Source organism: Schistocerca gregaria, chromosome 3, assembly GCF_023897955.1.
Source record: "Schistocerca gregaria isolate iqSchGreg1 chromosome 3, iqSchGreg1.2, whole genome shotgun sequence".
Classification (NCBI taxonomy): domain Eukaryota; kingdom Metazoa; phylum Arthropoda; class Insecta; order Orthoptera; family Acrididae; genus Schistocerca; species Schistocerca gregaria.
The window spans coordinates 591,358,212-591,383,492 of NC_064922.1; the positions used below are offsets into that span (position 1 = coordinate 591,358,212).

Genomic DNA, 25,281 nt, shown 5'->3' on the forward strand with positions numbered 1-25,281 from the left:
GGGTTATTTTAGAATCCACACTTTGTTGTCGATATTTTGCCTCTAGGGACTGCCTGAAGTGACTGAGAGATAATGGACATCAATTTGTTGCTGGTGAGTTTAAACAATTTTGTGCTGCCTCCAGCATCAACCACATCATGAGTGCACCATACTACCAGCAATACAACACCCAAGCTAAATGCTTTTTAAGGACATTTAAGAAAAAGATGGACAAACTTCAAACCTCCCACCACAAGATCAAGCTCTGTTGCCATTCTTGTCTTCCTATCACTCCCAGCCATGCGACGGACACTCAGCAGTGGAGTTATTACATTGACAGTGCCACCACACCTCGCTTCAGTTGCTGCATTTGCCCAGACAGGCAAAGTGTCATGCTAAAGAGTTGGTCTTTTATGTATTGTATTGTGAATAGAGGCACTGGAAGTGAGTCCTGCAGGGACCAAGGGGATTGCTGAGATGCTACCCACGTCAAACTCTTCCACATAAATTGCATGATCCTACTGCAGGCTTTGAGCATGTATGGACAGACTCCCATGGCCCCTGCGCCAATAGCGTTGGTTCCAGAGCCAATGGAAATGGATGCACTATCATGGTCATCACCATCTCAACGGCCACCCTTGTCTGAGGATGGGCCACTCTTCCCAGTGGCTGTCCCATGTACCACCTTGGGCCCTCTGCCGTCATCAAAATTGTCTCTGTCTTCATTTGCTGCTCCACCTCTGGATGTGGGTATGCACCCTCTGTCCAGTTTTTCTTGTGGTTTTCGTCTGCAGCTCGTGGTTTTGCGGTAGCATTCTCGCTTCCCGCGCCCGGGTTCGATTCCCAGCGGGGTCAGGGATTTTCTCTGCCTCATGATGACTGGGTGTTGTGTGATGTCCTTAGGTTAGTTAGGTTTAAGTAGTTCTAAGTTCTAGGGAACTGGTGACCATAGATGTTAAGTCCCATAGTGCTCAGAGCCATCTGAACCATTTTTTTTGTGGTGTTCCCAGGAGTGCTCAGGGAGTATACTGGTGTAAGGGCAGAAGCTTGGCCCGCCCTTCCACCCTATTGTCATTCAATTACCTATACTACACAGTGATGGTGAGGAGGCTTGGGGGGGGGGGGGGGGGGGGGAGGGATGTGGTATCACGTATGGATACCAGCACACAGCGTATCAATGTTGGTAAAGGAATGGCAAGTTTCTGTTTGACATTGATATTGGTTGTACAGGATATGGTGGACGGTGCATGTCTGCTGATCCACACCTCAAGCAGCTCTGTACTACTAGTGCCCTCTGGTGCTGCAATAACAGGGCAGCTGGCACCAGTCACTTAGCCCACTTCCAGCTGAAGGCATTTCACTATGAGTTGTGTCTCACACTCTATCATTCATATCTTACTACAGCAAGCTTCATCCTATTTGACATTGGGATAGCTGGATCCTGTTTGTAGCTGCATTATTTGTAATGAGTCTTCATATGCTTGGAGAAATACAAGTAAAGTAAATTTTCTGTCCATTGTTTTAACTGGTTCACTTTTGTTCCTGTAGAGCTTTCCTAGGCTGAAAACAGCTGCCACTCCACTCTGTAGCCCACTTCTCCTTATCATTGTGTAAGAAGTCATAAGCAATAGTCATGAGGAAAAAATAAATTTGAAATTTATGTACTTATTAGTGTTTTACACAGCCATATTCAGTAACAAACTGTTATTATCAGATATTGAAAATGTTGTTTAATGTGCAGGATGTTGATACATCAACATTAAGGAAGAAACTGTCAATAAGAGAGGAACTAGTAACTGTCTGCATTGAGATCCGTGATTCATACTTCCGATGATGTAGCATTTTATTTTTGGCACTTATATTTCAGTATGGGTATAATATTATTATTGGTATAATATTGGTATGCTACCATCAGGTTACCATCTGCCTCTGTAGATGAGTGGCTGATTACCAATCGGTGGATGTGGGTTCAATTTCCGTAACTGCCATAGATTTTTCCTCAGTGGGAAGACATATAGGATGCATTAAGCCTTGTGATGCCAACTGAGGAGCTATTTAAGCATTTAGTAAGGTTTACAAGGTTAATAAACCTGACATCAACAGGGAGAGAGGTGTGCTGACCACATGTCCCTCCATACCACATCCAATTATGCCACTGGCTAAGGACGACATGGTTTGTGATTGGGCCCATCTAAGGCCATAAAGAAGAAATTTAGCTATCTTTACTTACAATTAATTCGATAGAAGTGTACAGCTAAAAGCTTTATGAACTCAATCACTACAACAAAGAGTTCTTCTTGAGGTGCAATAACAAGTACACAAGACCATTTGGTAAAATGAAGAAACCCCACAACAGTTGCTGAATCAACAATATTTTATAGCATGTGCAACTGGTTCTGGAATACTTAAAGTTCCACGATCTGGTGTAAACTGTAATAATGGAAATAGTCTATTACAAAACAATGGGTGGACCCAGTGGGAGTAAAGGTGGGGGGAGGGGGGGGGGGGTAGGCGGGGGAGGGGGAATGCCTGAAGTTATTTTTAAAAAGTGTCATATATGGACCTATACAATTAAAATTTCTAAAATAAAATAAATGTGAGAGCAGGACATTACCAACAAAGATAATCACTTAACCATCTGATGTCATCCTCACCCCAATGTTGTCATGGAATAAAGTTCTGTGTCAAAAGAGTAACAAAGGATACCTAGAAAAATACCAAAAACCATCACAACCAGACACTGAAAGTCACCGGAATCATAAAGCTGGCAAGACACAATAAAAACAGGAAGCAGAAACATATATTGTGTGGAATTACTTACAATTAATTCTATAAAACTGTTCCCCCATGCCACTTCAACCGCGAACACAAACAGGAAAATTAAGTGTGAATACCAAGGGGATACATAGCCCATAGAGCAGGCATAGTATGAATCATGTAAGTGATCTCTACTACAAATGTTCAAAATTTTTTCATAATCAGTCATTTGGTTTGAAGTTCGGGTATATTCTACACTCTCTCTGACAATAATTAGACTGACACATCTGTTTTTGTTATTTAGGCAGAAATGATTAACACAGAGATGGCCTTCTATGGAAAATAATTGTCCTTGAGCAAATCTACAGGTGCTCAGAACAAATTTACTGTTTTTGAGTAGTTTTGTAAGAATATTTGTAGGTTTATACCTTTGTTTTTTATGATATGTAGATTCTTGAAGAAAACAGAAAACTCTGATACTTTTTATGGGTAAAAAGTTTTTAGTCAGTGTTTCTCCTGGACACAGTGACATTGAATGGGGAGACATTGGAAGGGGCATGAGTTTGTACTCTTACTTGTGCTAAGCCTGGATTCTTCTTCAACAAGATACCAAAAATCCTTATGGATTTTGTGCTCCTAGTGATTCTTCTATTAACTTCTACTGTTGTTTCTGCTGACTGAGGAACATCTACTGCTTCTGCTGTGTGTGTCAGTGATGTTTTAGCTGCTGGTTCTGCAACTGTTGGCACAGTATTTTATGATGACTCAGTATTTTATGATACTGATGATGCTGTTTCTGCTGCTGATGATATTGTGTACACCGTTTCTCCTAAAAAAACTTTCAGAATCTTTCTTGTGTGTGGTTCTGCTTGTTAGCAGCTATCAATAAATGAGCAATTTGAGAAAGAACAGAGGAATCCCAAGATAGATATTGTAGTGAAAAAACAACTTAAAAAGTACAGAAAGACCAAACAAAGTTTTCATAACAGCAATAATGTGCAAATGGAAGGTTCTCTGCTTTTTGGAGTAAGGTTTGATTCTCAGATGTGGAACTATACTGACTATATAATAATGAGTTTTGTTCATCAAATTTGATGAAAATAGTAAATTAAGTAATTAACTACTTGTATTAAAAGAAAAGGAGGAAGTTAATAAAGAACATTTTAAACCTTTAATATGCTGGGTCTATAGAAAAGATCACAAACATCGTTATCTTCAACTTCAGAAGTGATGTAAGAATTACTGTTCAAAACTTTGTTGAGAAGTGGGATGCTAAGTAATCTTCCCATAGTGTCAATTTCAGGAGTTGAAGATATTGGATTTATAAGAACAGCAGGGAACTATGTTAAGGCAAAATCTTCTGATGTTACTGATGTTAAGTCCTAATGTATATATATTTGAGTACCACTTGTTTCTAGTTAAGGGCCTAAATGTTTCTATTTTATTAGAATTTGGTTGATTATCAGTAAATAAAGTTATGATGGAGTTAAATGACGGAAGAATGAATGGTAATCATGGCAAGCAAGTGGAACCTGCTATGATGTCATACAGTCCAGCCAGAAGACTGATCATAGACACATCACTGATGAGTGGTAGTAAGTGTACCATCCAACATCAAGCAGGTTTATAAAAGTCATATGAGTTTTTAAGGCAATATATTTAAACTAAGAGGCAAAGCATCAATCTTTAATGATACTGAAGAATCTCTTTTTCTCTCTGACCTGATGTAATAAAAGTTTTCCTCATAAATCAATAATTAAAAAACACAAGCCATTCTGCATTAACCTATATTCACTTCCAGTATCATTTAAGGAAACTGTTGAAGCCAAGTATGGAAGAATGGAGAGATGGAATATTATTAGGCCTTTGTCAGCTGTTAGAACACTCCATACATGGAGCTTAAAAAACCAGATTGATCACATCATTTGGTATTAGACATAATGACTTTCAATAAAATGATTGGAACTGAAAGGGATAAACCACTTATATACATTATCTATTAGCTATATTTTCAGGAGAAAAATATATTATAATGAGCCACCTAATAACACATTATTGGCAGGTGATATCAAAAAATGGAATAAATAAATAAATAAACTGGGTCCTCAGAAGTACACAGCACTTTTATTTGAAGGAAGAGGTTTTGCAATTTTGAGTTTAAGTGTTTGAGTGTTTCAGTAGTAAATGTTTCATTTGGAATATGCATTCAAGTGTTGAGCTAATCTCCCAAACCAGTTCTATATAAATGATGTGTGATGCAGTTATAATTTTAAAAAATTGGGAATAATATAGTTATACACTACATAAGTTATTAATTATTTTGCATTCTCAAAGGATCATTTTACAATTATACAAAGCACAATTTGGAAGAGAAGAGATAAAGTTTGGGAGAACATATGGTAAATACTAAAGGCATAACACCAGACCATTAGGTTAGAGGCAATCATACCACATCCAGAAATGTAATAATAATAATAATAATAATAATAATACATCTAACTGGTTGAGGAAATCAAGGACATGTGGCGTCAGGACATTATACCGATTATACTATCAACTAAAGGATTCATGCCACACAATATCCACCAGTACATCAACGCAATACAGCTACATCCAAACTTATATATACAACTACAGAAATCTGCAATTATTGATACCTGTTCAATTACCCGAAAGTTCCTAAATGCAATCTAACATATACCATACTGTTAACAGGAAGTCACGCTTGATCAAGATCCACATCACTTTCCATTTTTAACAAGACATAATGTCTGGGAAAGAAAAGAAATAATAATAAAAGGAGAATGTGTGCTGATTCAAGACTTCCTTGCAGATCAGAACAGTGTGACAGTCTGAGATTAAAACCTGGGAACTTTGTCTTTCACAGGCAAGGCAAGTGCTCTATCAACTGAGCTATCCAAGCATGATTCATGACCCATCATTGCAGATTTACTTCAGCCATTACATTATCTCCTACCTTACAAACTTCAAAGAAGTTCTACAGCTTATCATGGAAGACTAGCACTCCTGGATGCCACAGCCTAGGGATTGTTTCCAGAATCAATCTTCCCTCTGCAGTGGAGTGTGTGCTGATTTGAATCTTCCTGGCAGATTAAAACTGTATGCTGGACCAAGACATGACTCTGGGAACTTCCTTTCATGGGCAAATGCTCTACTGACTGAGCTACCCAAGCACCTCTCTTGACCCATCCTCATTCCTAAAGAAAGAATATTGTGGAGAAACAGAAAAGATTGCTGCTTACCTAATACTTGTCCACAGTCAGCCCTTAGTGCCTGGAGGTAATAGCAGCCACATGTGTGAGTGAGTTGTGTTTGTGTGAATGTGTGTATTTTCTGCATCTGATGGAGGGTTTGGAATGAAATGTTTAAAACATTTGCCTCTTCCCAACTTCAGTGAATGGTTATTCAAAACTATCAATGCCAATGGGTATGTGATAAAACACATGCACTTAGGAAAGTGACCAGACACAGCTATGTCGTACACCTCACATGCTTCATTTTTTCCCCACACAGCATGTATTTCTACATACTGTATCCACTAGCAAGGACAAGAGCATTAAATTCATTGCTGGAAGCCACCAGCAGCAACCAACCAGACAGATACTGCAATAGAAGCATTTCTTACTTCTCTCTCTTCTCTTCATTTTTTTCTTCTTTCATTTTTTTCAATCTCATATTTTCATAAGTTCCAGCACTGGGAAGCAGTTTGTATGCTTTTGCCTAATTTAGTGTCCTTCAGTAGTAGCTGTGTCTTGGTTGTGATATATTTTTATTTGTTGTAGGATGGTAGTTCTCATTAGATTAACACCAATGTTAGTGAGATGTGCTGTCTTGGTGTTCTGCAAGTCAAAACCATGTCATGTATTAATGACTCACTGACTTACGTATTGCTAAGTTTGAGGTTGTTGGAAATCAGTGAGAGCCCTCCAACACAGGAAATGCAGAGTGCAGGTGCAAGTAGTAGCATTTAGGTTACATGAAGTAAACAGTAATGGAAGGCATATGTGAACTGCAAACACTCTGGGCAAATGCCACAGATTAGGATTTTCAGATCATAAAAGTACATGATAACTTCATAAATCATCTAGATGCTCTTTTAAGGTATGAGATCAGACAGTGGTTGCAAATAGGCTCATCTTAGCAAATGCAGCAAGCAGTATCCTTGCTCCTAAGAACAGAAACATCAGTTGATATATGCAGGCTGGAGTGAGACGGAAATCAGTATAAGTCCTAGAACAGCAGTCCCTATTTTCAAGATAGAAGTCTACACCCTCCACCCATACAGTAAGCCAAAGTGATGTACAACACTTATTAGTTGTACTAGGAAGGGAAGTGACATTTAGCTTTCAACTGAACACTGTTTTTAAAACATGGAGTTTGTTAGTACACTAACCAGGCCAGGAACATCCATGTCTTCAGAGTAGGAGAAGCCATGTGGTTGGTGAAAAGCACCTTGGTGGTGCCTAGCCAAACATCAGATTGGCCAATGCCTGTAAAGTGATGGTGGATTGGCATGCCAGATAAAGATAGGAAGAAACCATGAACCATCACAGTCCTTTAAAGGCTCCAGATTTTTATATTCAGGAGAGTTCTCAGTCAGATCATTTGGATGCCAACTTCATGTCACTCAAACCCAGCCTCAGGAAAGCTTTGATTCAAGTCTGTTTTGTCACTTGGAATGCTGCTCTCAAATGTTTGTACTTTATGGTGCTACTAGTGATTGCTACTTCCATTAGCTATCATCCTACAAACTTGGACACTGACTTATGTTATACTGACAGTCAAAACCCTTGCTTTCTCTATTGCTTACAAATATTCTTCAGTGCAGTAGTTAGTCTGAATGCTATGAACAAGTGATGTTCTGACCATTGAGTCTCCTTATCAAGTCACAAAATCCGCAACTCTCATAGTTTTCCTGTGATAGTGTTCACCACTGACCTGAATTCCCGTTTAAGCTCTAATATACTTTTTCTATCCCATGTCAGGACAGGACAGTCAGATTCTATTTCTGCATCATTTTTGTATGATGTTGTTCTATCCACAGACATGCCTGCATGGCAGGGTACCAGTAAGGTTACACTCTAACAGACAAACGTATTTTGTGAAGCTTTTATTTCACTGATATTGTTTTGTTAACTATTTTGTACCAGGTTGATCTAATACCACCTCCTAACACTTTTTTGTGCACATTGTTCCAGTCCTTAGAGGAATACCTTGCTCTCATATGGTTGATTTTTCCATTTTATTCATTAGCCACTATATTTGAGCAAAGGTTTGATCTTGCAGTGTGACGGTTTCTGCCTGGAGGTAGCTAGTTTTCGGTAGAAACACGATGCTGTGCTTCGCCTTGTAGTATATTGCCTTCAGATTTATTGGTAGCGGGATGCTGTCCACATTATAACTCTTTATAGTCCTGCTCACACACACTACATATTTACAGCACAGCTACATCATTCTCTGTATCAAAGTGCTTTCCATTTTGTTTCCACATTTGTTAGCCTAAGGTATCCATTTTCTGGAGGAAGAGTTACAACATTTATCCTCAGATTGAAGATTTCCCCAATCTTCATATAAACTGAGATGACAGAAGTCAGGGGATATCTCCTAATATAGTGTTGGGCTTCCTTTTTGCCAGGTGTAGTGCAACAACTTGATGTGGCATGCACTTGACAAGTCATTGGAAGTTTCTGCACAGATATTGAGCCATGTTGCCTCTTTAGCCACCCATAAATACAAAAGTGTTACTGGTGCACAATTTGTGCACAAACTGACCCCTTGATTACTTCCCATAAATGTTAGATGGGTGGCCAAATCATTCACTCGAAGTGTCCAGAATATTCTTCAAATCAGTCACAAAGAATTGTGGCCTGCCAACATGGTGCATTGTCATCTTTAAAATTCCCATTGTTGTTTGGGGACTTGAAGTCCATGAAAGGCTGCAAACAGTATCCAAGTATCAAAATACGACCATTTACAGTCAACGATTGGTTCAGTTGGACCATTCCATATAAACACAGCACACACCATTATGGAGCCACCAACAGCTTGCACAATGCCTTGTTGACAACTTGGTTATATGGCTTTGTGGTGTCTGGACCACACTCGAACCCTACCATCAGTTCTTACTATCTGAAATCAGCACTCAGATAACCAGTTGTGTGCTGTTCAACAGAAATGATCAGGAGCCCAGGAGAGGCACTGCCGGCAATGTCATGCTCTTAGCAAAGGCACTTGCTTCAGTCATCTGCTACCATAGTTCATTAATGAAAATTTCACTGCACTGTCCAACAGGTAAGTTCATCATATGTTCCACATTGATTTCTGCCATTATTTCATCCAGTGATGTTTGTCTGTTAGTACTGAAAACTCTTATGCAAATTCTGCTGCTCTTGATCATTAAGTGAAGGCCTTTGTCTACTTCATTGTTTGTGGTGAGAGGCAGTGCTGGAAATATGGTATTCTCAGCACACTCTTGGCACTGTGGACCTTAGAATACTGAATTCTCTAACAATTTTCGAAATGGAATTTTCTATGCATTTGGCTCAAACTACCATTCTGCATTCAAAGTCTGTTAATTCCCATCATGCAGCCATAATCATGCCGTAAACCTGTTCACATGAATCACAAAAGTACAAATGACAGCTTTGCCAATGCCCAGCTCTTTTATAGCTAGTACCAGTATATGTGATACTACCACCAACTGCACATGTGCATATTGCTATGCCATGACTTTCGTCACCCAGTATATTAGCCTACTGCAGCCATTATTTTCCTGCCAACACTTTCTACCACTGGACAGGTTGAGGGTGAATTACTTTGAACAGTTCAGTGGTAGAGTTGTTCTCATTATAATTAACAGCAAACGACTCACTCAGGACAATAGTCCAGGTATACATACTGACCTCACAAGCAAAAGATGAAAGGATATAGCAAGTGTACAATGATACTAATGCATAATTCAGTATATAAAAGGACAATCTAATAAACGTGGGGAACTAGGACATTGTAATTAAAGAAGGAATAGAAAATCAAGTTATGTGGGTATAAGGGCTCAGTAGCAGTAGGAATGAGAGAGGATACAAATTAATTGAGATCTGCAAATAAATTTCAGTACACTGTTCAAGAACCACAAGAGGCAGAGTTATACTTGGAAAAGACCAGATAAGAAGTGGATTACATCACAGTCAGCCAGAGATTCTGAAATCAGATACTGGATTGTAAGATATATCCAGAAGCAGATATAGACTCTGATCACAATTCAGTAGTGATGAAGAGTAGACTGAAATTTAAGAAAATCATCCAGAAGAATCAATGTGCAAAAAGGGGTGGTGCTAAAGTTCTGAGGAGTGATAAGATGTGTCTGATGTTCTATAAAGCAATAATGATTACCACAGCAGACGTTTCACATGAAGAGAAATGAACATCTCTAAAAACGAAAATCACACAAGTTGGACAGACAATCATGGATATAAGGAAGGTAGCCCTGAAGAAATCTTGGTTGACAGGAGAAATAATTTCTCTGGTAAATGAAAGAAAGAAAATGTGAAGAAACTGAAACAGAAATGGTCATCATGAAGATTTATTCAGCATATAGAAAAGTCAAAATAACCTTAATTGAAATTAACAACAAGGATGTCAACATCAAGAGTCCAATAGTAACTTCATTATCAAAGACAAAGATGTGAGCACATGTGTGGAAAGTAACCTTAATTGGAATTAAAAGCATGGATGTCAATATCAAGAGTCCAATGGTAACTCCATTATCAAAGGAAAAGATGCGAGCAGATGGGTGGAAATTGTACACTGAAGGCCCCTACAAGCGGAGGAAATGTCCGATGACACAGGAGAAGAAGAAATGGGTGTCAGTTTGGAAAAAGTATAGGACTGTATTTTCATGAATAGTGACACTAGCATTTGTACTCATGCTGCTGGTGCAATCAAAGATAATGTCAAGTTTGGCTGTGCTTTGCTTTAATGGACTATAATTTAGCAAGTGTCATGGCTGCCTGGAGGTCATATGCTGTGTATCACAGACTGATTGCTATTGCACTTGATGTACAGGATGAAGATGTTGGGAGAATGAGCTCCACAATACTGCATGGATACTGTTCTTTTGTTAACAACAATTTATTGTTAATTGTTTTTCTGGATTGATTACAGGAAGTTATCACAAATGGAATAAGACTTTTTAATTAGCTGTGTTAAATAAAAGTAACACTGATTTTACTAAAATATAATATACATTAGGAAGAAAAAGTGACTATTTTTTATGCAGCAGCAATGAAAAAGAGATCACACTTACATCTTTTTCTGAGTTTGCTGCCTTTTCACAAAATGGACTGCACCTGCTATTGACTAAAGATTCAAGAAAGAAAACCAGTATAGGATGCAGGATTCAAATTAGAATCTGACAGAGCTCTGGAAGACTTGGAATCAATAAAGGTGAAAGAATAGTAGCATCTCTTTATACTTTCTAAAATCATTGGGAAAAGTTACAACCAAATGACTGTCCAAATCAGTGTGTAGAATCTATGATACAGGAGACTTACCATTGAGTGTCATAAAAATATTATTTACACAATCCTGAAGACAAGAATTCCAGATAAGTGTGAGAACTACCACACAATCAGCTTAACATCTCATGCAAGTTGCTGACAAGAGTAACACACAGAAGAATGGAGAAGAAAATTGAGCGTCTGTCACACGATGATCAGTTTGGCATTCGGGAACACAAAGGCACCAGAGATGCTAATCTGACATTGCACCTGATAATGGAAACAAGACTTCAGAAAAATAAAGACACATTCATAGGATTTGTCAACCAAGAAGAAGCATTTGACAATGTACAATGGCGAAAGATGTTCAAAATTCTGAGAAACATAGGAGTAAGCTACAGGGAAAGATGTGTAATATACAATATGTACAACAACCTAGAAAAAAGATAAGAATAGGGTACCAAGAATGAAGCACTCAGTTCAAAAAAGGTTAAAAAAAGGTGCAAGGCTTAGATGAGCATTTCACCCCTACTGTTCAGTATGAATGACAGAAATAAAAGAAAGTTTCAAGAATGGGATCAAAACTTGGGGTGGAAGGATATCAATGATAAAACTTGCATATGACATTTGGTATCCGCAGTCAAAGTGAAGAATAATTAAAGGACCGCCAATAATTAAAGGACCAGCCAATAATTAAAAGACCAGTCAAATAAAATGAAAAGGGAGGAAAACAGAAGAAAAGTTGTGAACATGGTAGTCCAACACAGTGCAAGGTGGGAGATGTAATTCTCATTGAGTTCTCATTTCCTGACAAGATTTTAAATTAAGCTTATTGAGGGTCTTTTTCTGTTTATAATCGGGTTTAATATGTTGTAGTTTATTAAGTTGGGGTATGTACTGTTTGGGAGAGGGTGGTACACTACTTCATTGTGCAAAAGAAATATGAACTTTTTTGATTTTCTGAGTAGTATTATTGATTTTAATACTTTAGATGGTGTTTAGCCACTCTTTTTTGTTACATGCACTTATGCACTACAAATCAGTGTCCTGTATCGCTACATGTAAGTGGCCATTGTTCCTTTATTTTATGTATTGTTCCATACAGGAATTTCCTTTATTGTTTTAAATATAAGTTAAATTGATGGGCCTATATTTGGTTTTATCAACTGCATTAATATAGTAGATTTGTTGGCTAAATGGAGCATCTAATTAATCACTTAATTTTTACCCAGACTTAAATGTTGGGCTGAAGTTAGCATGAGCATTTCAAAATTCTTCTTAGGATTCCACTTCTATGGTGTTGGAGCCGATTTTTTGTGCTTTGGAGAGGATGTCTGTCAGTCTCCATTCTACAGGATGACCAATCTGTTGCCTCTCCCTGTGAAGGAGGTCCTATGGTGGAGGCAGGTATTAGTAACTTTCCCCTTTCCTTCTTCAGTTTTAACATTTATGATCTTTTCCCCTCCAGGGTACCATTTTATTGGAGGGAAAGAGAAAGAAAAGGCTTCCAAATTCATGGCATGTCATTGATTTCCAATACAAGTATGTTACTGCTGTTCACATGCACGACAGAGCATCTATATTTCTTTCATTGAAGAAGTAGATGGGAGACCCTTCTGGAACGTTCAGCATGAAAGATATGATCCTTTTTTTTTTTAAATTGTGTAAAGAAGACAAACAAAATGGGCTCACCCTCAACTGTAGAATCTGTTAAGACAAATAAAACTACTTCTATGTGTACTGTGAACATGTTCTCATTTTGATTCTGCTTGTGTTTTCTATCATCCTCTTCCCTTTGTCCAAAGATATGCTCTTTCACTTCCTATCTTCTTATGTTACGTGGATGATATCACTGTGGATTTGACATCTTGCCCTCATTTTTGCAGGTGCCAATTCAATTTTTATACTTTGTTTGTTATGGATCAGCTATTGTATGGTTCTCCCATTGACTTTTTGGTTATCTTTAACTCTACGACACACTAAAAGAATTTTCTGGGCAACCTTTGTTCATTCCATCAACCATCCAAAGAATTCAAACATTTACTTATACATTAGATCCATAACGCTTTTGGTATGTTTGTGAAAGTTCTCATTTTACTCTTCTTCCATGTCACATCTGTCTTTTCTGTGGTCTTACTGTATTTTTCAACATTCTTTCCTTATCATACACTTGTTGTAACTCACTAGTCTTCTTCAGTCTATGACATTCTAAATTGAATACTCTCAATTATTATACTACTATGCTTTTACAATTGATTTTTTCCTTGTAAACTAGGCACCACTTAAAATACATATCCTGCATAAGCCAGTAGGCTATTTCTTATTCTCTGTTACTTTATTTATTTGTCTCTCTATTGATCTATTGTGTTGAACTTACCTGAGGTACTCAGTTGTTGACAGGTGCATGACAGAGAATGATGCCAACTATCTGATGAATCCTTATTCAGAGCTACAGAGTACACAGGCACCTGCACTGTTAAATTGTCCTGGCTGACTGCATCATGATAACACTGCAGCTCAACTGGGATGAGGGGTTGTATTGGGTGGAATGGGTGAGGGGAAGAAAGATGTGAGGAATGGGAAGGAGAATTGGGGGAGGGTGATCAGTAGCTGACAGGGATATGCAAGAGATGAGGGGATAGGAATGTGGCACCTGTGAGCCATTTTGGTCACACACAGGGGGAGTTGTGAACAATGGAATCTGAAATGTAAGAGTGGATTGGAAGGGGGTTGTGTAGGCGTAGAACAAAGTAAGAGGGATGAGGAGGTGGGAGGTTGGTGTGGAACAGGGTCTAGCAGAGACTGTGAGCAGGAGAATTATGGGGCTGAATGGTCTGTTGTAAAGACAATTCCTGTCTATGTAACTCAGAGAAGTTGGTGCTGGGGGGAAGGCTACAGATGGTATGGGATGTGCTACTGAAATCAGTATGTTGTGCTCAGACATGTATGCCACCACTGAGTGCTCACAATTTGGCAGTGGCCTTTCATTTAGGTGGTCAGCTGGTTACATGCCGCATCCACATAAAATGTTGTGCTGAAATTACAGCACAGCTAGTGTATGATCTAAATGCTTTTACAGATAGCCCTAGGCATTTCCATCACAGTCCATGGTAACCCATCATGTCCCCAGAAATCAAAAATTCTTGCTGAAGCCAAAGATTTTATGGAACCAATTGTAATGGAATACTCCACTGGCTTTCAATTTTGTAAACTTAGCAACCTGATTTTTATGCTGATGTTTTAAAAAACAAAGATCTTATTATGTAGTCATTCTAAGTTATACTGACCATACATTCCAATTTATTGTGTGTATTACAGGATAGTATTTTCTCAAACTTCTTCTTACTTCTTGGTAACAAAGAATATATTTTGTGAGATTATACATTCCTTGTCACTATCATCTGTCACATCTATACACTTTAGTAATTACTAGGACAGCTACATGAACATACATTTTTGTTGCACACTATAACCTTACTGTGTGTGTTTGACTTCTGAGCTTGTAAAAACTCTCTACTACAACAAAATGTCACTTTCAAGTTTCATCCCTCTGAGATGGACAACATAGAAATGACATATGTATTCTGAAGTAAAGTGGTTACATAGTCTCACCATGCCTGTAGAATGCAGATGACATTTTAAAGCTTAGAAACTAGACATTAGAGACGCATATGATGAAACAGATTCACATTTTGTGAATCTGGATAGACAGCAGCTGTTTGAGACATATCAAATTTTCTGCCAGATCAGGAGTCAATCCTGAATTTCCTTCTTATTGTGAACAGTCACATTAACCACATCAGCTATCCAAGAAACCTCTAGCATTGATCCAAACTTCTGTATGTCACAGAGTCCACCACCACCATTATTTTCACTGCTGGTGATAGAATACAAGTCTTTCCCTGTGTGTGAATCATGAAACATGTTAGCATAACGGTGGTGGACTCTGTGACATATGGAATTTTGGATCGGTGCCAGAGGCATGCTCAGACAGCTGAAGTGGTTAAGGTGACCACTTGTGATGAGTGGCAAATCCATATTCGAGTCCTGGTCTAACACAAATTTTCATGTGTGGCAAACAGTTCATGTCAATCCAAAAGCTTACTGATATGATTAGGAAATTGGTTATTTCCTGTATCTCTACTTGTTTATAGTATGTGTTCATGTTTTATAATCAAAAATAGTCCTACATCTATGTGATTTCATAATTAATTGCAAAGCCAACACACTATTTGAAATCATGAGTTCCTGATTATACTTTTTATTGCAATCCTTTCAACAGATCTTTGATTAGAATGGCCTTGGAGAACATGATTGGAGCACTTCCTTCCTGCATCAACATAAAAAAATATTCATTTGTGTTTCCCTTAATAGAACATGTACTATGGAAAGAAAAAATCCAGTATAGTTTCTTTTCTTGGGCTATTATTCATTTCAATTCAGTGCATTTATATGATTCCAAATGATATTTCATGGATAATTACTTATCAATACTAATTTTTATTTTAAATGAGAAAGTATCTGTAACTGTGTTCAATGTTTTCACTCACCAGTTAATCTCTCTGTGATGTCCATGGCCATAGGTGTCTCACTTATCTGAAACTACAAATACATTTAAATAAGTTTCAAACACTGGAAAATTCAGGATGGAATAACAACAATATTATGAAAAGGATAGATTGCTATTCACCATACAGAGGAGTTGCTGAGTTGCAGACAGGCACAACAAAATGACTAAGCTTTCTACCAAAAGGTCTTCTTCTAATGTAGAAACACGAACGTACATGCGTGTGTATGTACACACACACACACACACACACACACACACACACACACACACACACACATGTACACGCATACACCCACGCACATACACCTACACACATCACACATATGATTACTGTCTCTGGCAGCTGAGGTGCGGTGTGGCCTTAGTGGTCAGAGACAGTGGTGGTCTTGTGAGTGTGTGTGTGTGTATGTGTGTGTGTGTGTTTTCTATGTTAGGAGAAGGCCTTATGGCCAAAAGCTTAAATGTATAGCAGCCTTTTTGTTGTGCCTGTCTGCAAATCAACATCTCTATATGGTGAGTAGCAATCTATCCTTTTCATTATATATTACTGTAAATAAGTTGCAACAGCCTCATGATTTTAGACAACAGAATAGGAATTAAAATACCTGTGCAGGAGTTACAATTAGTTCTGGAGGCATATCAAGTCTTTCCCCATATTTGACCACTGTAATCAAAGACAACTGCAGGTTAATTCTCTATTACTGTACTTAGATGTTGAATGGCATTTGATAAACTATTTAAAATGTACCAAATCATGTTAAAATAACACATACACTTAATATCTGAAGAGCTTTTGCTTTTGTTGCTAGATCGGTGACATGATGAGCTTTCCTCACCGGAATCCATGTCAGTTGGAGGCTCACAGTAGTCACTTCCAGTATCACCTGCTGATAGATCAATAACAGTCTTATGAACCTGAAACAAAAATTAGTTTAGAATATTTCTATAAGTGATGTGAGTGTATCCTCTTGATATAATCATATGCTTACAGCAACAGAGAGACTTATAGAATATCTGTGCATAGTAAAGCAGTGATCAGAACTATTTTGTGTATGCAACATTAGTTACCAGCTCATATTAATGCTTGTATGATATCAGCCTTTGGTATTTAGCTCATCTGAATTTAAATGAAACATAAACATACACCTTACTCGGAAGACAGAAAATTGAAAATGTTGTGGCTGTATAATTCAGTTACTGTTTACCTGCTAGTGTGCTTGGCATGTACAGCCTGACTCTTTGAACTACAGTATGTACCTTGAACAACATCAGCACATTTTTGAACTATTAATGTTGTTTACACACAAAATAAAAGGGTCAACACAATCAAGGGGCAAAAACGAAACAATTCATTCTAATAGACCTTATCAATTTTTTGTCGGTTAATTATTTTCTGTATAGCAGAAAAACAATGTTCACTATACATTTTTATTACTCTGTTGAGAAGAAAAATAATACCAACTGTGTAACAATTTTGTTAACAGTAGATCCATTGACCATGTTTATATAGAGATGTGGAAATCAAAGTTCAGTGGGGATAAGTGGACAGGGGGGGGGGGGGGGGGGAGGGGGGCAAACAGACAGACAACTGCAAGCTGGACCATTCTATTATTATATCTCATGCAGGTATTGTAGACTCAACCAGCAAACATCGGTTTCGTTAAACCAACTGTTTAAAAGATCACAGAAATCAATAAGACACTAAAAAGCAGTAACTATACTAGTTAACATAAGATTTTAGTTAAAGTAGAGAAATATAAAGCTGACTCAATGATAGCTCCCCTGAGTTACCCTTGCAATCTGTCAGTGAGACATTATGTACTTCGTGTGTAATTACATAGTGTATACAATAAACAATATAATAGTATATTAAATTAATTATAGTATAGCTTATTGCATTAACTTGTACAAGTTGTCCTGATGTAATTTGGTACACTGCCATGCTTGAAATGTATTATATAACCTACTGACACTTGTTTATTTTATTATTCTGTATGTACTAGTACATCCTATATGACGAAGCCAATATCATTGTAAAATGATCTATGGTGAATAACATACCTGATTCTTGATCCTTAAAAGACCAAAATATGCACTAGTAATACACATTTATAAAAATGGAGATAAGCAAGCAATTGTAGTACTCTCCTACCTTCCAATTTTCTCAAAACATTTTGAGAAGGTAATTTACAACAGAATATCGAATCACTTTCCTGATAATGAAATTTTAACAACTTCCCACTTTCATTCTATGAAGCATTTTCTACAAGTAAACAAAATATCATCTGACAGACTGACTTATCACAGAGATAAAGGAAAAGTAACTTATTGGAATTTTCTGTGGCCTTACCAAAGCCTTCTATTTGTGCAAATCACAGAATCTTAATAGGGAAACCAAACTTTATCATATAAAAGGCACACTTCCTGCAGACATATCTTGGCAACAGAAAACAGAGAATCACATTAACAAATAACATCATGAATATAAAGTTATATGCAGTGAGAGGAAACATAAAATGTGGTGTCCTTCTTGGTTTCATGCTAGGCCATCCCCTATTCATGAGCTATATAAATGAGCCACTAAAGCTATTGGAAATCATTAAAAACTGAGGATACAATTATGGGCATCCAGTTGGATAGCAAATTTAGGTGGCTCCAGCATATGGCTAAATTAACCAAATACATCATTCCTGCTTGCTCTGCTCTTGGAAGGCTCTCTCAATGTGATTTCCTATAGAGGTGTGAAAGTGTATTTTTCATACTTTCATTCAATAACATCTTTCGGCATAATCTTCTTGTACTGTGCATCTAGGGTCTATAATCAAAACTCTTGCAGAAGCCTCTTCAGAGACATTGAAATTCTTCATCTTATTTGTTAATATATTTACCCCTTAACAGTATTTGTGGGTAAAAATAGTCCAAAACATAAAACTCTTTTCTTACTTTGTTGTCATTCTGTCAAGACACTGAACTTGTAACACTAACTGGTGGGTACAATGCAACCTCAATGAGTTTACTGTTCTAGTCATGTATCAATCACATTTGTTCATGCAATACTTTGGAAACCATACAACTATGAAAACAAATGAATCATTTATAGTAGACCTGTATAAAGTCACTGTAAATACGTACCATCTGATGCTTACCTTGCAGTAGCTCAAAACCTAGCCAACAGCCTTTAAATGTCATGTGACTAGGGCCTTCCGTCGGGTAGATCGTTTGCTGGGTGCAATTCTTTCAATTTGATGCCACTTTGGCAACTTGCACATCAATGGGGATGAAATGATGATGATTAGGATGACACAACACCCAGTCCCTGAGTGGAGCAAATCTCTGAGCCAGCCGGGAATTGAACCCAGGCCCTTAGTATTGACATTCTGTCACACTGACCACTCAGCTACCAGGGGCTAACTTTTAACTAATAAAAATAACAAATAATCTGATTACAGTTTCCTTATAAACCACACACAATAGTAAAGTAATTTCCATGTGGACTTTGTGTCCCTGTCTAGGATTCAGAATGGAATTTTATATTCTGGAACAAAAATATTCACCAGATTGAAGTCAATTCCTTATTCATGGGAAAGGGGGGGGGGGGATGTTAAACCCTAACTTTCTTTCCTTTTTCACAATGACTACTGACAAAATAGTAACATGAAACACTAAAAATTCAATTAATTATAATTTTTACCAAGAATTTCTTAAAACTAATCTCAAGAATGTTTATTTCAAATAGTTCTGTTATCATGTAAAACGGTTGTTTCAGTAACTAGTCATAAACCTTAACTTTGAAAGTATTACAGAGCAAGAACCTAACAGATACTGGAAATTTATTCAAATGTTTTAAACATGTCATTTTATGTGAGTTTGTCAGTCAACATCTCAAAATCGAAGTCCATTTTTTGTCTAATTTTGTGAAGGTGTATATTCTCTCTGGTTTCATACACATTTAAGTTGCTTTAAACATGAAGCAACGCCGGATAGATGTATAGGTTTGCAACAGTCAGCACTGAGCTTGATAAAGACAGGTCATAAGTGATCTGATCGTTATTATGATAACTTTTTTTCTAATTTTCAGAATTTCACTGGTATAACAGTATGGCACAGAAAATTCGTGACCAGAAAAACCCAGGATATGCCATTAGTGGTTCCATCTATCAATTCCCAAAAGAGACAGCATTTTCATGCTATTCTTTCCAGACATTGCTATTTATGTTCCTCCCAGTTTCACTGGGGATTGATGTAAAAGTCCAAAAATTTTACTGAACTACTTTCCTTAGCTTTAGTCAATCTCCCAGAATTAGTTATTGTGTTTTATCAGGATTAGAAGAAAATGATGCAATTCTGGGATGTAAATTTGGTAATTTGTGGTAAGATACTATGGGACCAAACTGCTGAGGTCATCAATCCCTAAGCTTACACACTACTTAATCTAACTTAAACTAACTCATGCTAAGGACAACACACACTCATGCTTTAGGGAGAACTCAGACCTCCAATGGGGGCAGCTTCACAAACTGTGGCGAGGTGGATCAGTCCGTGTGGCTACCCCACACGGCACTGGGGTGTCATGGTGTTATGTCATCAGTACAACACACTACTGACTTAGCTCCTAAGTGATAAGGTAAATCATTAAAAAAAGCAATGAACAGAAATGGATCAAATACCAAACTCTGTGGCACACTAGTCCGACCTTCCTCAATGAAGGGTATCCGTTTTTAGCTGAGACAAACTGTGTCCTGTGGCTTAAATAGGTCATGATTACAGCATAAGAGGGGCTGTGTAAGCCACAAAATTCCTGTTTTGCATTTAAGGTATTAAAGGGTACACGGTAAAGCTTTAGTAGTATTTTCACCATGTTAGAATCCAAACTGCCTGTCGGAGAGCAGATGAATCTTTTCAAAACTGTTATTTAGGACCGATCTCCCTTTTTGAAGATTAGTAACTTTAGCAATTTTGGCCAATGGTGTTGCCACAGTGGTAAAACCGGTTCCCATCAGATCACCAAAGTTAAGTGCTGTCAGGCTGGGCTTGCACTTGGGTGGGTGACCATCTGGCCTGCCGAGCACTGTTGACAAGTGGGACACACTCAGCCTTTGTTAGGCAAACTGAGGAGCTACTTGACTGAGAAGTAGTGGCTCTGGTCTTGTAAACTGTCATACAAACAGGAGAGCGGTGTGCTAACCACATGCCCCTCTGTATCTGCATCCAGTGATGCCTGTGGGCTAAGGATGGCACAGTGGCAAGCTGGTACCATTGGGTCTTCCACAGCCTGTTCAGATGAAGTTTAGTTTTAGTTTTTAGGAGTTTTGAGTACATAAGGGAAAATTTTATATTTTAAACATGTATTAAAAATGCCTATGTTGGCAGCACCATAAATAATGACTTTTATTTTAAATTTTATTATTTTTCTCATAAGTAGCTCAAATCTTTTGAAAAATGTATTTGCATCTCCACCTGGTGATCTGTATAAGGTAACAATTGTGGTATGCTCTGCATTCAGCCTTATACAAACAAACTCTCCATCCATTTCAGGGCAGTAAATGCTAACATGCATTTTAGAAAACATTACACCATCTTTAACTAATATCACAACCCCACCATTCTTCCTTTCACTTCTGCACTTAATGTCTTCAACAGAAGAACCTTAAGGATCAAAATATTCTACCTGATCTTTTGACATCTAATTTTTTGATGCACAGAGAATTAATATAGCACTGCAAAAATGTTCTTATTCTAATATTTTGTCCCTAATACAAAGAATATTTGTTTCCATTGCAGTAGATATTTATGTTCATTGTTTACTGTCTGTAAATATTTTCTCTTCTGAGCATTGTTTTTGCCATAAAGCTCAAGTACAAGACGTTCATTACCTGTTGATTCACTGACTTTTATTTTTAAAAAATTACTTAAGTTCTTCTTATTGTTCAATCCACTGCTTTCATAGATTATTCAGTCTGAGTCTTTATTTAATTATTTCAGTGACATGATCAAACATGAACTTTTTCTCATTATAGTTACAGTGCACCTCTTGCTTGGTGTGTAGATTATGATGGAGCTTACTTTTATTGTATAGAGCACAACTAGCATATTCAGAATACTGTTTCTTTATTTTAATGTTTATTTTTCAAATTTCTTTATTGACATATGAACTATAAATGAAACTGTGCCTATAAGGCACTGTGGCAATTACTGTATGTTTTGATTTGTTCTCTTCTAGAAGGCTGTCCAGGGATTTCACACAAAAATCTGTGTCATTTGTGCAACATTATCTGAGCATGTGATACAAATGTTATAATAATTTTTTTGTGTTATTTCCATTTAAGTTTAGTGTTTGAAACAGGTTTGGTTCCCACTCCAGGCTTCACCAGGCTCGTTATTGCTATGTCTTTTGGGAAATGATATATAGTTTTCTGCCATCTCTGGTTACTTGATGCTCCCCATTTGTTATTATGATTTTCTTATTTTCAAAATGATTATTCATTTTCAGCTCACTGATTTTTGCCAGTGGACACCAGGCAGGGTATTGTGAAGCCACAGATTGTGACAAATTAAGCTGAGGAGCATTATATTGGCCTCACCTACTACAAACTGGCATGGCATTTACACTCTGGGATGTAAATTACAGTTAGTTCTAATGTTCATAGAAACAGAGTTTAACTTTACAGTATATAAAAGTTGAGAGCATTTTCTGAAGCCAATAATTTATACAAATGTTGTAAAATGAAGTAGTTGATACAACAGCACATGAGTTGCACAAGAAGAGGAACAGTGACTTTTTTTCAAAGTTGTGTATAAGAGTTATCTAGAAGTAATTCATTTAGTTAGGAAGACGTTAGGTTAGCAACAACTTAACTGGTTGTTAGTAACCATCACAAATGGTGGCTTCTGTGATTGTTAATGGTTGTTAATGTATAACACGACCTGCTCGACAGCCCTAAAGGCTCTGCTTCAAGATAGGGGTAAAAAACGCAGTGCATGAGTGAATGAAAAATAATGTTTGATTTAGTAGTGATAGGATTTACGGAACACAGGGCATGAATGAATGAAAAATTGTGCTTGATTCAGAAGTGGAAATGTAACATTATGGTAGCCCAGCAGGAGTTTCTTTCATAAATTTTATGAACACAAAATGTAAATACTGTCTTGAATAAATGACTGGCTAGCTGCATAGACTGCATTTGAGAATATCTGGATCTGCTTGTTACAAGTACATAGGCTACAAACATTAAGCATATAGTTTCCTAAGTAAATAAAATTATATTGTACCACTACCACTATTTTTGGGTATTACAGTGAAATCAAGCTGTTCTGCCGCAACAGCGAAAGCAGCTAAAGGCTCCTGGCAGGCACCAATGTGTAGCATGCCATTTGAAACAACAGAGCTATTTATCATCGCAACTAAGCAAAACATAGTGATACTGACAACACAATGGTGAGATGAAGGTCTTGCAGCATGAGCAAAGCAATTTATACAATTCCAGACCATACATCTGTCCTTAATGTGGATGCATGCAGTGTGCTGGCACAAGTGGATCTCTAGCCTGTATAAGTAATCACCAATTTTAGTAGAGGTATCAGCAGTCCGCCAGCATCTAATACAATGACATGGCTATGTCAGAAACTGATTTGATATCAGACAGCAGGTAGCCACTGTGAGTTATGGCCTCTCTACTCCTGAATCACCTTCCAGCACCAGGTCCTCATTTCTAGATCTGGTGCTTCTCCACTGATGGGCTACCTCTAGGCTCTCTCTAGCAGCAGCTGGAGGGCAGCAGATTGAGACTGGGACAGTGTAGTTGCTCACCCTTCTGCCCTGGGTACAGGTGCCTCAGTGTCAGCATTCCTGGTCACAAGCATCATTGTCTTCCAGCCAACTGCTAGCCACTGCTGCCCACCACACTCCACTCTCACCATGTACCGAGAGAGAGAGAGTGGCCTCTGCACCATGACGCTTTGAGTGTAGTCACATGAGTCTTAATGAAATATCTGACTTTGGATGCTATTTATCTGAGCTGTTATTAGCCTACACCCTCGCTGATTACCCGTGCAGTTCACTCTCTCACACAGTTCTTCACACTTTGGCACAGTGCTGGTCTCATCAGCACACACCTGCCTTCCTTGGGAGTATATCAATACTGCATAGTTTTGGAAGCCAAGTAACAATTTTTTTAACAGTAGATTTTGTTAATAGTAGACTCATTAACTATTTTCATATAGAAGTGTAGAAATCAAAGTTCAGAGGGAGACTTTGTTTAGTGATCTTGGAGGTGAACTGAGTGCTGTTAAGGATTATTTATTGTTTTTATGGTATGACATAGTAATTAAGAGCTGGCACTCAGGTGCTATAGTTAAGTTACAGTAAGTGGTATTATGGTAGTGTTATGATTAAGTGTCCTCCAGATAGTGTGATTTTATTTTCTATTTTGTTGTATCTAGTGAACGGAGTTTTTAGGATGTCAGAATCTGAGATTTTTAGGAAACGGGTGTTAGTCTGCACTGTTTCGAAACGACAATGTTGTCGAACAGGGAATATGGCTCAGTATGTAAGCATGTAAAGTAGTGGGAAGTGTAAGGATGTGGTGTCTGTTCTTCTCACAAATATCCAAAAGAACAGACACATTTTTGATTCCACAGCCATTATGTATCAAGACACAGAGGGATTAATCACATTAGCTGCTAGAGGTCATTGATTTAAATCAATGGGCAAAGTTGAAAATTTGTGCCTGACTGAGTTTCAGAACAGGGTCTCCTGCTTACTAGCCAGATATGCTTACTGATGTACCATCCAGACACAGCAGTCTTTGGCACTTTGCAGAATACCCTACCATGCCTCCCACCAGACTCAAATTCTCAACTTATCCACTCACTACAGATGTAGGGCCCCTTTGCCCATTACCCATTACTCATGGTATTTCACTAATAACTGGAATTGGCAAAATGCCACAAGTAATGAGGATAATGGGCAAAGGGATACTACATCTTTAGTGTGTGGATAAGTTGAGATTTTGGGTCTGACAGGAGGCATGGTACAGTAGTCCATGCAATTGTGATGACCACTGTACCTGGATGGTGCAGTGGTCAGTACCTATGCCTAATAAGCAGAAGAGCTGGGCTTGAACCTTGGTCTGGCATAAATTTTCATTGATTTAAATCCATTAATTTAATTTAAATTCATTGATTTAAATCATTGCCCACTAGTTCGTATTTCCTTTGTGTCTTTGTCATTTGTGTTTGTGTACTTGGTAAAGGCTAATCATGTTCTGGTTAGTACCACAGAGAGTGGATTTTCAATATTCCAAAATCCCAGAGGGCTACAACAAAGGAGGTATTGAAAATTGTAGCAGATGAGGTAGATAAGTTACGAGTGGACAATGTAAAGTTATCTAAGAGATTGGAAGCACTTTGAGCTATGGAAAGGAAATAGCTTTTCACAATTTTCTAGACTATGAGGAGGAT

At 37.7% G+C, this 25,281-nt stretch overlaps 1 protein-coding gene across 2 annotated transcripts in view; it reads right to left on the bottom strand.

The window, feature by feature from the left end:
• The window catches only part of LOC126356308 (cytosolic carboxypeptidase Nna1-like), a 550,530-nt gene that overhangs the window by 165,893 nt on the left and 359,356 nt on the right, over positions 1–25,281 (bottom strand). For both annotated transcript variants that reach the window (XM_050007259.1, XM_050007260.1), the window contains 3 exons: positions 16,596–16,737; positions 16,428–16,486; positions 15,803–15,854 (listed from right to left, as the gene is read on the bottom strand). In XM_050007259.1, the coding sequence (XP_049863216.1) occupies positions 15,803–15,854; positions 16,428–16,486; positions 16,596–16,737 (253 nt within the window). The remainder of the gene's footprint in view (positions 1–15,802; positions 15,855–16,427; positions 16,487–16,595; positions 16,738–25,281) is intronic.